This window comes from Leptinotarsa decemlineata, unplaced genomic scaffold (genome assembly GCF_025532065.1).
Source record: "Leptinotarsa decemlineata unplaced genomic scaffold, Ldec_3_MD MMD2_tig00026299_RagTag_RagTag, whole genome shotgun sequence".
NCBI lineage: Eukaryota > Metazoa > Arthropoda > Insecta > Coleoptera > Chrysomelidae > Leptinotarsa > Leptinotarsa decemlineata.
In genome coordinates, this window is record NW_027412676.1 from 8786547 (window position 1) to 8800637 (window position 14091).

Here is a 14091-nt window from a genome sequence, read left to right on the forward strand (position 1 = left end):
ATTTTGTATAAATAAATCTCATTTCATGAGAAAGCTATGCACTTGCATAGAAGAGGTTCCGTTACAATCCTGCAATATTTGTTAGGTTCTTTTTTTGTGGTGTTGTTTCTTGCACAACAAACACACATGAAAACCACAAAAAATAACAAATTGGTAGATCAATGTCATTTTTGAATTATTGTGAAAAATTACATTGACATTTATGACAAATTATAATTCAATAACAAAATATGAAACCGGGTCAAGATTTCAATGCTTATCAAATATCGTCCATTATATTAGTTTTGCTTCCTTTTGGTACAATTATCATAACAAAACACTGGTTAAGTTTAAAGTAGAAATGTATTTACAAAAAATACATAAATTATTTAACTACAAAAGTGTATGCTTAACCTAAATATAAACTCCAGAATCACAGAGAAAGCATCAACAAAATACAGTAGAACTTATTCGGAGCCTAACCTATTATGAAATATTTACAAGAATAAAATAGAATAGTAATTCAAATCTAAAATAAATATTACTACATTAATTACCATAATTGTAAAAGTTTTGTTTCAATAATCAGTCATTCAATTCTATGACATCATTCGGTCTTGGTATTGACCTTGAAGAGCTTGGCTTGTTCAAATTAATCCCACTGACATTTGGAGTGCCGGTAAAGAAATTGCCGACATTACCGTATAATCTGAAACAGTTTTTGAATAAATAAACGTATAAATTATATGTATGTGTAGGTTTTCACAAATGCAGGATATGTGGAGTTGTTTTTCTGGGTATTCATTGATTCAATTTTTCGAATGTTTCATCATGATTGAATTGTTCAAGTCTAAGGATACTATTTCAATGGCAATGGCAATTACCCCGAAATTTACCCATTCTGAAAGTGGGCGCGTTTCTAGAGTCTATCCTGACCAGATGATATGACGAAGGAACACACTTTCCGGAAGATACAAATTTTCCTTCCAGCCATGAATTGAATACTCTGGTTAAATGGCGGTGGGTATACAGTAGTGTTATCCACAATAAATTTGACTCAAGTCATCACAAAAAATTAATAATAATAATAATATAATAATAATATGCCTTCATTCATCACAATAAGAAGTACAAATTAAATAAAATTCAAAGAAATGATGAATAGGCGGAGTTCAGCTATGAGAGCTGCTTTTAAACCCATTTAAATTGATGTTGTCATTTCTGTACGAAAATAGACGCAGAATTCACAGCTATAGTTATTGAAAATACTGTTACAGTGACAATACCGGGTGTCAACGAATCTATTAGACAAGTCATAACTTCTAGACTATCAGGTGTATCAAAACGAGATTTGGTACAGATAAATGGTATGTGGAGAGGAGAGTTTTCACATATTTTTCACTTTCCGGTCACTTCCGGTTTCAGCGGAAATGGCTCCGGTTCTGAATTTTTAAATGGAACACCCTGTATATTGTAACATTTTTGGATTTCTGAGACAATTCTGGATCAGAAACTGACATTTCTGGAAGTTTTTCAGCCTACTTGATTTTTTCAGAGTCACTTTTAAAATTGCATCTAGGTGGCCATGATCGGACGTAAACTAATCTATGGACCTCAGGTGATATCAGAAAATTGCAATAGCGGAGTTTTAGTGACTAGTGTGTTGAATATGAATGAGACAAGTTTACAAAATAACATTTTCGTGTCTAACTATTATTTTTCAAATGGCGACCATTTTTTGACAAGCACTTTCCGAAAAAAGGATTTTTTGACAAATCTAACGATACTAATTTATTTGCGATTGGATTACAAATAAGAACATAAATTAAATATTACTGAGGAAAATACTCGATACAAATTCATTTACTTTTGTCAAGGGTGCCATGGATAGGAATGATGCATACTATTTTGCGGTTATTTCCATCAAGTCCACTTTGGAGAACAAAACGCTCACCTAGGTTATGACAGTGACATAAGCTTTATGAGCAGAAAGTAGAAGTTTCTCTTGATTTTCGTTAATTTTAGTTTAATTTTTCGTCGAAATAATGTATACTCAAAGTGAAAAAGTGGATATGTTGTTATTGTTTGGAGAATGCCACAGAAATTCAAGGAAAGCTGCTGAGTTGTATGCTCAGAGATATCCCAATCGGCAACACCCATCTCATCAGTATTTTCCCTATGTTGAGAGTCGTTTTAGGCAAGAGGGAAATCGAGACGCAGAACAGAGGTTTGTCATAAATGAGGAGACTGAGATTAACGTTCTTGCTATGGTAGAAGTTGACAAAACGGTTTCTTTAAGAGAAATTAGTAGAGAAATGCAGATAAGTCACGAATCAACAAGAAAAATACTGAAAAAGCACGGATATCGAGCATTTAAATATCAGTTACATCAACATTTGTATGCTGACGACGGCAATAGAAGAGTAGTATTTTGTGATTGGTTGCTTCAAAATCATAGAGTTAACCCAAATTTTATCAACTTCATTCTATTTTCCGACGAATCACGGTTTACAAATAATGGCATGTTTAATAAGCAGAATTGTCGGTACTGGGCCCAACAAAATCAACATGCAATGAGAGAGGGCAATTTTCAAGAAAGGTTTGGCGTCAATGTCTGGGCTGGTATCGTTGGAAACAGAATAATTGGTCCAATATTGTTTCAAGGTCAGTTAACAGGGGTTAGATACTTGGGTTTTCTTCAAAATGAAATCGAGGATCATCTTAATGATATGCCTTTAGAAGTTTTACGGCAAATTTACTTCCAGCAAGATGGAGCACCACCCCATAATAGCAGAGACGTACTTGATTTTTTAATAGAGCATTTTAATAATAGAGTTATTGCAACCAACGGTCCAGTACGGTGGCCTGCCCGCTCACCGGATCTGACTGTGTTAGATTTCTTCATTTGGGGATATGTAAAAGAAAGGGTCTACTATGCAACAGCCCCAGCCACTCTCGAAATCTTAGAAGAAAGGATTCAACAGGCATTTAGAAGTATATCGCCTCAAATGTTACAAAACGTGTTGAGAGAAACAATTGAACGAGCTGAAATGTGTCTTGAACAAGGAGGGATGCACTTTGAAAATTTACTATAGTGGAATTTTCAAGAACTTAGGATATTGCAAAAAATCTAAGTGCATCGCTGAAATTATTAGTTGAATTTGTTAAATTTGTTGATCCAATCGCAAATAAATTAGTAACGTTAGATTCGTCAAAAAATCCTTTTTTCGGAAATTGCTTGTCAAAAAATGGTCGCCATTTGAAAAATAATAGTTAGACACGAAAATGTTATTTTGTAAACTTGTCTCATTCATATTCAACACACTAGTCACTAAAACTCCGCTATTGCAATTTTCTGATATCACCTGAGGTCCATAGATTAGTTTACGTCCGATCATGGCCACCTAGATGCAATTTTAAAAGTGACTCTGAAAAAATCAAGTAGGCTGAAAAACTTCCGGAAATGTCAGTTTCTGATCCAGAATTGTCTCAGAAATCCAAAAATGTTACAATATACAGGGTGTTCCATTTAAAAATTCAGAACCGGAGCCATTTCCGCTGAAACCGGAAGTGACCGGAAAGTGAAAAATATGTGAAAACATTCCTCTCCACATACCATTCAACTATACCAAATCTCATTTCAATTCTCCTAATAGTCTAGAAATTATGACTTGTCTAATAGATTCGTTGACACCCGGTATATAGATCTAATCGTGGTGATTTTAACAAATTCTCAAATTCTCTTGATAATATCTTGGAATTCATTACCAGGAACCATACTGAAGTTGTACTACTAGGGGATTTTAATGTAAATTTTATCTCACAGAGCAAAGAAGAAAATACTTTACAAAATATACTCGTATCTCATAATTTTAAAACTCTCTTACGGGAATCTACTAGGGTTACCGGATACTCTACCACATGTATTGATAACATCTGCGTAAATTTCAACAGCTATGTAGACTTTCCAATAATCAGAAAGGATATATCAGATCATTTAGGGCAATTTATCAGTGTTAAAATAAATAAAATTCTGTCTGGGACAAAAAAAGATAAAAAAATTCAGATAAATAAGTGAAATGGGCATAGCAGAGTTCAAACATCATATGAACAAAATAGATTGGATACAATTTTACTTATATGACAATCCAAATATCTTAGCTAAATTCTTGTGTGATAACATAACGTATGTGATTGAAGTAGCATTTCCTCTAAAAAAAGTAAATCAAAAAATTCATAAACCAAAGTGGTTCAGACGATCTAAAAAAATTGAAAAATGAACTGAAACAAAAAAATTACATTTATAAAATGACGGGGAATCCAGAATCAAAACACTCCTATAATTTTGCAAAAAAAGACTACAGAAAAAAAATGAACAAATCTAAAACGGAGGTGTATGATAGTGCCCTCACAAATAGTAAAAATGTTTCAAAAACTGCCTGGAAAATAGTAAATGAGATCAGAGGGAAATCCACTTTTAGTAGTGAAAGCACGTGCCTTACTGCGGATGAATTCAGTGAATATAGTGCCACAATGGTTGACAATATTATTAAAACAATACCTCCCACCGATCTGAGAGGTGAGAAACGTTCGATAATGAATGTAAAAACCTTGGTATTCCTGAGACCCACAAACGAGAACGAAATTTTAACACTTTTGAGAACCTTAAAAAACAGTAATAGTATGGATGCATACAATATCAGTTCGAAAATAATAAAACTCGTTCCTGAAATTTTAGGAAAACCTCTTTCACATCTGATAAATATCTGCCCGGTAAAGGGAGAGTTTCCATCACACTTAAAACTGGGGAGAGCAACCCCTATTCTAAAGAAAAGTGATGCTAATAATTGTGACAACTATAGATTTATAACAATAACTCCTATAATCCCAAAAATAATAGAAGCTATTATAAAGAACATATTAACCAATTCTTTAGAAAAGGGAAAACTCCGAGATGATCATCAGTATGGTTTTTGTTCTCTCAGATTGACCTCTCAAGCTGCCACCAATATAGTGCACACGATAGTCAAAAATCAAGATGTAGGGATACATACACGTGCAATCTTATGTGACCTGTCAAAGGCATTTGATAGTGTTTCTCATGATATTTTGTTGAAAAAACTCCACAAATATGGAATACGCGGAACAGCAGTAGATCTCATCGAATCATACCTAAAAGACAGTATGTATCACTAAATAATAAGACATCAAAAACTATAGAAGTCAAACACGGGGTGTTTTAGGGCTCAGTGCTAGGTCCCCTATTGTTCATCATTTACATGAACGACTTACCAACATTTATTGATACTGCTGATGTTTTTATGTATGCAGATGACTCTACCCTTTTGTTACAGGATAGAACGTAAGTCAGAGGAAACATTTTTGAAAATGGAAATCTTTTCAAATTCAAACGTTATGTCCCTAAACAAAAATAAAACAAAGAACACCACTTTCCCAAAAAAATAGGCAAGCGCTCGACCATGAAACAACAGTTAAGCTATTGGGTTTTCATGTTGATGCTCAATTGAAGTGGAAAGTAGATATAAATGAGACTGAAAAAAAGCTGTCCAAGGCTCTATTTGTTTTGAGAAATCTCAGGGAAGTACTATCTAGCGAAGTATTGAAGACTGTTTACTATGGCATGGTACATTGCCATCTTGTATATGGGGTTCTATTGTGGGGAACAAGCCCGGCTTGTCGTCAACTATTGGTGAGACAAAAGAAAATTATAAGAACTATGACCAATTTGGGCAACAGAACACACACCAAGCCAATTTTTATTGAAATGAAAATCTTGACATTACCTTGTATATGTATGTATGTATGTATGTATGTATGTATGTATGTATGTATGTATGTATGTATGTATGTATGTATATATATATATATATATATATATATATATATATATATATATAATATATATAATAAGAAAAAAAACAAAAATACAAACTGAATCCACTATATGATATAAATGAAATTTTTCTTAATTCATGGGTCTAAATACATATATTTTTGCTTGTCAAAAGCGTGGACTACAGATTTTGTGATTATTGTTTGTGTTTTCCATCGGTGTGCCTCTAAAGTTAAAACTGTTCATATATGTATGAATGTGACTTATTTTATATAAGTAATTATCGAAATTTTCATACACTAACATATTTTTTTATTTTTTGTGACGTACCTAACAAAAACAGTTGTTTGACTATTGTAACACACTTTTTTCTGTAAAATTTTTTGAAGGTGAATAAATATCTTATCTTATAGAGAGCTTATAAAGCACAGAGTGGCGAAAGCTGATAAAACTATACCAGCCCTAACGAAATTTAAAAAAGGCAGTTATGAATGGAGTTGTCCAACCCATAGTGATATATCGTGCACCTATTTGGCACAAAATGCTGTTGAAATATACATTGATATAAGTAGCTGTTGCTTATCAGACGGTCTTGACAGAAACTGTACGTTGTAAAATGAATTGTGGCAATCAAACTTTTGATTTTAAAGAGATATCCCATCTATGAGGACCAATATCAACTTCAGACCAAGCCTGCGATGAAAAAAATAGGAAATCTAATGAGATATTATACAAGATGGGAGGAAACACAAAACTTATACCCAATATTGTTATGACAGGAATGCAAATATCGTAGGCTGGATTACATCTTAACACAATTTCCGATGAGATATGGGTCTTTCGAAATACACATAACAAACATAGGAAAAACTGAAGACGAGTAGTGTGTTTACTGCGTAGAAGCTGATACGCCAGGACATACAATTATGTTATGGCCAAAATGGAACACAGACAGGGTGAGCCTGAAGTCACTATTGGAAAAATGTCTAACACCTGAAACTATTGCTGGGGTGATGATGGAAAGCAAGATCAGATGGGATGCTAACCACTCATTTATCAGAAAGCCCGCGAGGAGAAGATATAAGAATGAGGTGATAACTCTGACGCAGAGCAAAGAATTGCAACAGTGAGGAATAGATGTCATAAAAAACAATACCAGGTAGATCTGCATGGCAAAAAGAGGGAGTTTCAGTTGCTACATCACAAACATGTGGAGCCAACCCTGGGTGTTCAAAGATCTAATAATTGACCAATCAGGAAAAAAAATATTTCTCTAACAACTTGGATGGAACACCTTAAAATGTTCAACTCGTTTAAGGCAAATTCACCATTGTTAACCAACTAAAGCTTTTGTCATAATTTTATTCTTCTTACCAATGATGAAAATATACAAGTTTGGAAAAATAACTTCAACTAGTTGCTTTGTTGTGAGTTGCTTTGTTAGTTAGAATGTACATTTCAATTCTTTAAATTCTGAACTTTTATGATAATACATAATATGTTCAAGGTGACAGCAAGGTATAGTGACACTCAACACTAGACTATTGTATACATCTGAGAAGAAAAACCGGAAAGCGTTGTGCAAAATGCAGGGTAAAAGCACTTCATGAATCAACTAGACAAAATATTATTGTTATGTTTTATCAAATTAAAAAAATAATGATCAGACATATACTCAACACACCATAGATAGCAACATCATTTCCATTGATGTGATTTCATTATAACCATCTCTAACAATATGCCAGTTTTGAAATTTCATTACAAAGTGAACGCAATCAGGACTATCACCTGTCAAATTACACAAAAAAATTATTTAGCGGCCGAATTCTGTTACAGTCTTCCACATTCAGAGGTGGATCAGAGTTAACCACTAGAAGCTGTTGGACGCAAGCATTAGTTGAGTAATGCTTCAATGGTCGGTGTGTCGTTTGGAAATAGACGTACGACCCCCATTAGCATTTGCAATATTCTGAACTTCTATAATTAATATCTTAATAACTGTGCAGTTAAGCTTCGTACTCTCTAGCGGTATTATTAATCATGCATTCCTACATAATTTTTTTTTTTCAAAGAATTTGTGTTATATTTTATTCAAATTTATATTTTTCCAATCAAACCTCTAAAACTCAGTATTATTCACATCAACACGGAGTAAGAAAAAATTTTTTTGGAGAAACATGCTTGAAAGGCTGTGATAATATACTACTTTATTTATAAAATTGCAGTATTAAAGATGATGTTGGTTATTTCTAGAGATGCGCCGAGTAGTGGTTTCACCGTATAACCAAATACTATTTGGTTTAACCTTTACCGAATCGGATATTCGGCTGAATTATTCGGTTTAAATATTGATTCGAATTTGGAAATTAATGTTTATATAAGTATCATAAGGAAATGTGGATTTGAGTGAGGTTTAAAAAAATATTGATTTCAAGTTTGAAAATTAATGATTTAATAAAAGTTTAAAAAAAATATTGTTTTGATTTGGAGTTCAAATATAAATGTTGATTTGAAGTTAAATTGCTTCATTTTATCAGCTTTATTCAACACATTCTTCATAGGATTTCTTATAATATGACATAAATCTCACATAAGAAGTTTTGTTGTTTAGTTCTATACCTTGTTGTGTAGTCAAGAAAATAGAAATACTCAAACCGAATATATTCGGCACCAAAACCGAATGATTTGACCGAATGCAAATAGAGAAAAAGATGCCGAATACCGAATGAAAATTCGGCGCATCACTAGTTATTTATTTCCAACCCAAATATTCTTTTTTCAGACTGAATAAAACATTTTGTTGGGAGCATCAAAAAGTACTATCGATCGATGGTATAGGTTTCTGGATGAACTGTTACATTATTATATTTTACCTGAAAATGTCTTTTGATAGTAGAATGTATTTTTTCATAATGATTTTGTGTTCAAAACTTTTTTAATTTTCCATAAAAATAATTCGAAATCACTTACTGTGCTAAATGTGCTGGATTTACATTCAAATTTCCCAACACGGTTTGTCGATTCTGTTGTTGTTGAATCAGCTTCATCATTTGATTTTGGTAGTAGGCTTCTCTCATTTTCTGGGCTCTCATGAGTTGAATTTCTTGCATCACACGACCATACATCTGAAATAGATCCAAATTAACTTTCATTATCCTCATACAAACCAAATCACGAAACAAGCCACAAATTACGACACAAGTGAAGTCATTTTATAAATATTTTGGTGAAATATGTTCGTTACACAAAAAGCATTATGAAATAATTAACATATTATGAATGAAAACGGATATTTCAAGATTAATTTTTATGTGAATCTAAATAAATCCATTGAAACCCATTCAATTCAATTAAAATGAGTGCATTATTTGAAAGCTCCTATTGAGTAGACTTGTCCCGAACACAAATGCAAGTAACATTTTACTAACTTAAGAAACAGACTGATTCGTCCTTCTTGACATGTGTGACGATTTGCCTGGAGATCTGTGGATTTATTATAATCAGTTTGAGTGTTTTAAGCTAATAAAACTTACTGGACTTCGTATGTAGTCCAGTGGTAATGTACATTTTTTGTATGTTGTGCACTTAAAATAAATTGGAATTTTAGTATCTAGCTGCAGCTTTAAAAAGAATTGCTCAAAAAGTGAAAAGTTGTATATGTATGAAAAGTCATAAGTATTTCAGACGTTTACGCTCTCAAAGTATATAATGATACATAAGCTACAGTTGGGTCAAAAATAATACTCATGCCTCAATAATTTGTACATCTGATCAGTCAGAAAACTAATCAGGACCAAACTATATGACTACTTCTCAGTACAACCTAACGTTTTAATGAAAAATTGCTTTTATTTTTGGAATTCAGAAAGTGACCCATGTTTGGGTCAATTTCATAAAATTGTTTCAAGAAACACTTTATTGTGCGATTTTCACTACACAGTTTTACAAAAACCCAACACGTGTTTCGCTATACAATAGCTTCTTCAGGCATGTATAGACACACTATTGTATAGCGAAACACGTTTTGTGTTTTTGTAAAACTGTTTAGTAAATTCCCACAATGAAGTGTTTTTTGAAAACGTTATGGATTTTCATAAAGTATCGGCTGATTCCATCACATTTCATAAAATTGGTCAAAGCTTTAATGATTTTTCTGTGAAAATACATTGCATATTCTATATCTGGACCCTCTCGATTTATAATGAATAAACAATTTCCTTATATTAAATACCTTGTGAAACGAGTGAGAGACAAGGTTTTCACTACTTTTGCAAAAAAAAACCCGGGTGTCAGGTATGGACAGCACAAAAAAACAATACCCACTAGACCGCTTAACGCTCATGTGTGCACTTCATTATATCATTTTGCTACAAGCTCCCTGTGTTCAGAAATAAACTTCTTTAAGAGTAAGGATATGTGAACCTAGTGCAACTGTTACCAAACGGACTTGAGAACCAACTGCAAGATTACCAAGACAACTTCAGATCAAGTGCAGGTAAGGATACATCTCTTGTTTCTGAACCGGCCCAATGACCAAAGTTTAATATTTGTGAAAATCAACTATCTGTCTATATGTGATGGAATCGGTCAATATTTGATGAAAATCCATAATGTATTTAGGAAACACCTTATTGTGAGATTTTCACCAAACAGTTTTACAAAAACACTATACACTATACAATGGCTTCTTCAAGACACATGTGGCGTTTTTGTGAAACTGTTTAGTGAAAATCTCACAATAAAGTATTTCTTGAATACCTTCTCAGTAAATAACTTTGTTTTTTGGGACAACAAAAAAAATTTGAAAAACAATGTGATGGACTCACCGACATGTCATTTTCAGCTAACTGAACCTGCAGCTGCTGAACAAGGGCAGGAATGATACTTTTGATTTGAATTTCGGACCAATCAGGATTGTCCCTTCTCACAATATTTGCCAAAGCTGCTGAAATCGCTTGAGCACTCATCATTCCCTGGTTCATCTGAGCCATACCAGTATTATTATAAGTGTATTTTCGAATGACCTTTTCATTTTCAAATTCTTCCCAAGCAGCTTTCCTCTCCTCCTCGTTCAACCCTTCGTCCTCTTTATTCTCCAATAAAGACTGATGTAAATGATATTTATAGATTGTTTTCTCGTGTTTCTGTAACATTTCGCCCAAGAGAACATCCTTTGGCACCATAGGTATGGGTCTGTCAGTAGGATCTAGATCGCACTTATAGAGCTCCTGCAAATCATTTTGATTGTAATGCCTGTCGATTTGCTGTTCATCTATCACTCTTTTTGAAATCGCCTGTTTCGTAACTTGTCGTTCATATATTTTCATTTCCATTGTTCCGTATGTGACAAAGCGATAAATATAACACGGCTTCGTCTGGCCGAACCTGTAAACTCGATAAATGCTTTGTATATCATGAGAGGGATTCCAAGAAACATCAAAAATGATCACTCGATTAGCGGCTACTAAATTAATTCCTAATCCCCCGGCCTTGGTAGATATCAGAAACAACCTAGCTCTTATATTGTTTGGATTGTTAAACACGTCACACCAATTGTGCCTGTTATCACAGCTGGAAGAACCATCCAACCGAAAATAGTCCAGACCTAATGCCCAAGATCCTTTATAGCCGCCTATTTTTTCAGGTGTGCCATTTTGAGTAGCTTCGTCTATTTTCTCTAGGAAATACTCGATACAGTTCAAGGTATACAACGATTGCGAGAAAATTAAAACTTTATCACCAATTTCTTCACACTCTTTCAGAATTTCGAACAACAAAAATAATTTTCCACTATTATTAATATTGTCCAATTCCTCACCATCACAGTACTCCTGCCACCATTCCTTTTTTACCTCTTCAACCAATTCTGGATCACTACCTTCATTATTTTCTTTTCCTGAAAAATAACATCAAAATTAAAATAAGAATATTAGTAAATCTTTTTTTTTGGATTTTAATGTAGTTCAATTTTCATAATTAAATTATCACTGCAATTTTCATTTGACATTTTCTAAATTGATATATTAGTGGTGCACGAAGCAATAAGAAAATATATATTTAATATTATTCAAAATAAATCACATAAGAGAGAATTATCATAAATAGTTGGAAAAAGATAAAATAGAATGGCACATAACTATCAAAATGTGCAGAAGTGGTAATATAACACTTCAAAGTTGTATGAAATTACCTATTAAAACGAGAATAATTTGAAAGAATGTCAAATTTTGTGTTTTGTTAAAACTCTCTTGAATATCAAAAGCACATTAACAATTTGATTAATTCCTTGCACTATTTTGTCAAACTATTAAACCAATTAGAAGCATGGCGACCAAACAACTAGATCTCGAATAAATGAAAAATACTTTACTGCTGGAGGACACAAGAATAAAGGAGTACTTCAAGGGAGATCCAAGAGAACATTACTGAGGCGATGATAAGAATAATCAAACACTAGTTTGGTGCTGACAAATGTCTTATTTCGAAACATCAATGTCAACCGTTGAGGATATGTGTTTTGTGTAAGTGAAATGCTCCTCTTTCATATACGATATTGTGTAGTAATCCTGTGAATGATATCTGAATCAATTCCGTAACGAATGTTTGGAGTACAAACTGAATAGAAAAAAGTGTTTTTTTGAATAAGTCAATGTTCATATAAAAGTAGTTGTTTCAAAAGTATTTTTTCTTTCGTTGTTGTTTCGAGAGGGCTTTTTCTTCTAGTTTGTGTCCGAAAGTTACTTCTTTGCATGATCTACACATCTTTGTAAAGAGTTCATTTTGAAATCAATTGCTTTCTTCCTTTCTTTGTATGATTCCCATTTTTTTTGTATACAGATGGAGAAGTAGAAAGTCAAAACCTTTCTTTCCCAATCAAACACAAGTTTCAGGATTTTTTTAAGTTACAAAAAGCTATCACGGTGGTATATAATAACTCCTATTTAATTATATGCGAGCGCTTTCGACAGCTGGTCGTTCTGTCATCATCTAGGCTCTACTCTAGTTTGAATAGCCTGGAATATAGAAAGGTGGGGGATTTGTTGTTCAAAGAAAAATGTAGAAATACGAGGTATGCAACAATACTGCTGTCAACCACCATGTCTTATTAGACTACTGTCAAATTTTGTTACTTATCCAAGAAGGGGCCAATTTTCACCATAATTAATAGCAGGATTTAACAAATTGGGTGCGGTAAGTGAAATCATTACAAATAGCTGTTTAAAATAGTTTCCATTTTCAACACAGAGAATATTTTTAAAACATGGTAAATATATTCGAATATAATGGAGGACACGATTCTTTCATTGCTGTTTTATCATAGTTTGAATAATCAAACAGCACAAGTGCTTCTGAGTGGAAGAACAACTCAGTAGCACTTGTGTTAACTGAGTTATTTTGGTTTTTAGATAGCACGCTTGACTGAATGTATTGAGCTGAAACGAAAATATGTTGAAAAATAAAAAACTAATCATTTTACTCAAAATATGTCACCGACTTATCAAACAGCTCTCGTATCCATGACATTATCAAAACCAATGGGGCAATGGGTAAAGTGCTTTATTTGTCAGCACAGCACATATTAAATTTTTTAATGTCGGGTTTCTGATTTTATTCTATTGATGAAGTGGGCGGCTTCGTTTCATTGTTTAAGTTAATTTGCCGATGCATGTGCAATTTAGTGCAGGTGTCCACACTTTATTCATATTGATTCCATATTCTTATCAATTGTAATTGTCTTCGTGTCTATCGCCCCCCTATAAAGTCTCGGATAGTAGCTGTGAGTTTTATCGGGCACTTGGATGTCTTTGAACATGTTAACGTGGGCGCAAACGTTAGTTGAGATGGCCTGGCGCATCTGTAAACCTGAGAGTCTACCAGAGGTACTCACTCATCTGAAAAACGTCTTAAAATGGAATGGGTATAGCGAATACAAATAATGTGAAAAATTGTATGGACCGCATTAGAATTCTGGAGAAATCAACGTCAAATTAATTTTCAGGCTAATAGAAATCGTTAGAGAGGGTCTAAAGCCTCCCGATCAGGGATCCCATACAGATATTGGTTGTTTCAAAAGTTTTGTCAGTTTTCATGAGTCTATTTTGATCTGTGATATCGCAGTGGAGTTTATTGAAATAAGCGCCATTTGAATCAGTACACTTTTTCCAACAAAACAAGTCGATTAATTCCGTCAGCGAAAAAATTGCGAGCTCGGGATTCGATGAAATCGACGAAGGCCATTTTTGCCTGATCCTAAT

General features: G+C 33.3%; 1 protein-coding gene across 2 annotated transcripts in view; it reads right to left on the reverse strand.

The window, feature by feature from the left end:
* Positions 1–323: 323 nt before the first annotated feature.
* The window catches only part of LOC111513631 (uncharacterized), a 44672-nt gene continuing 30904 nt past the window's right edge, over positions 324–14091 (reverse strand). For both annotated transcript variants that reach the window (XM_074180531.1, XM_074180532.1), the window contains exons 12-14: positions 10663–11732; positions 8807–8961; positions 324–688 (exon numbers count right to left, since the gene is read on the reverse strand). In XM_074180531.1, the coding sequence (XP_074036632.1) occupies positions 565–688; positions 8807–8961; positions 10663–11732 (1349 nt within the window). In that variant the 3' untranslated portion in view covers positions 324–564. The remainder of the gene's footprint in view (positions 689–8806; positions 8962–10662; positions 11733–14091) is intronic.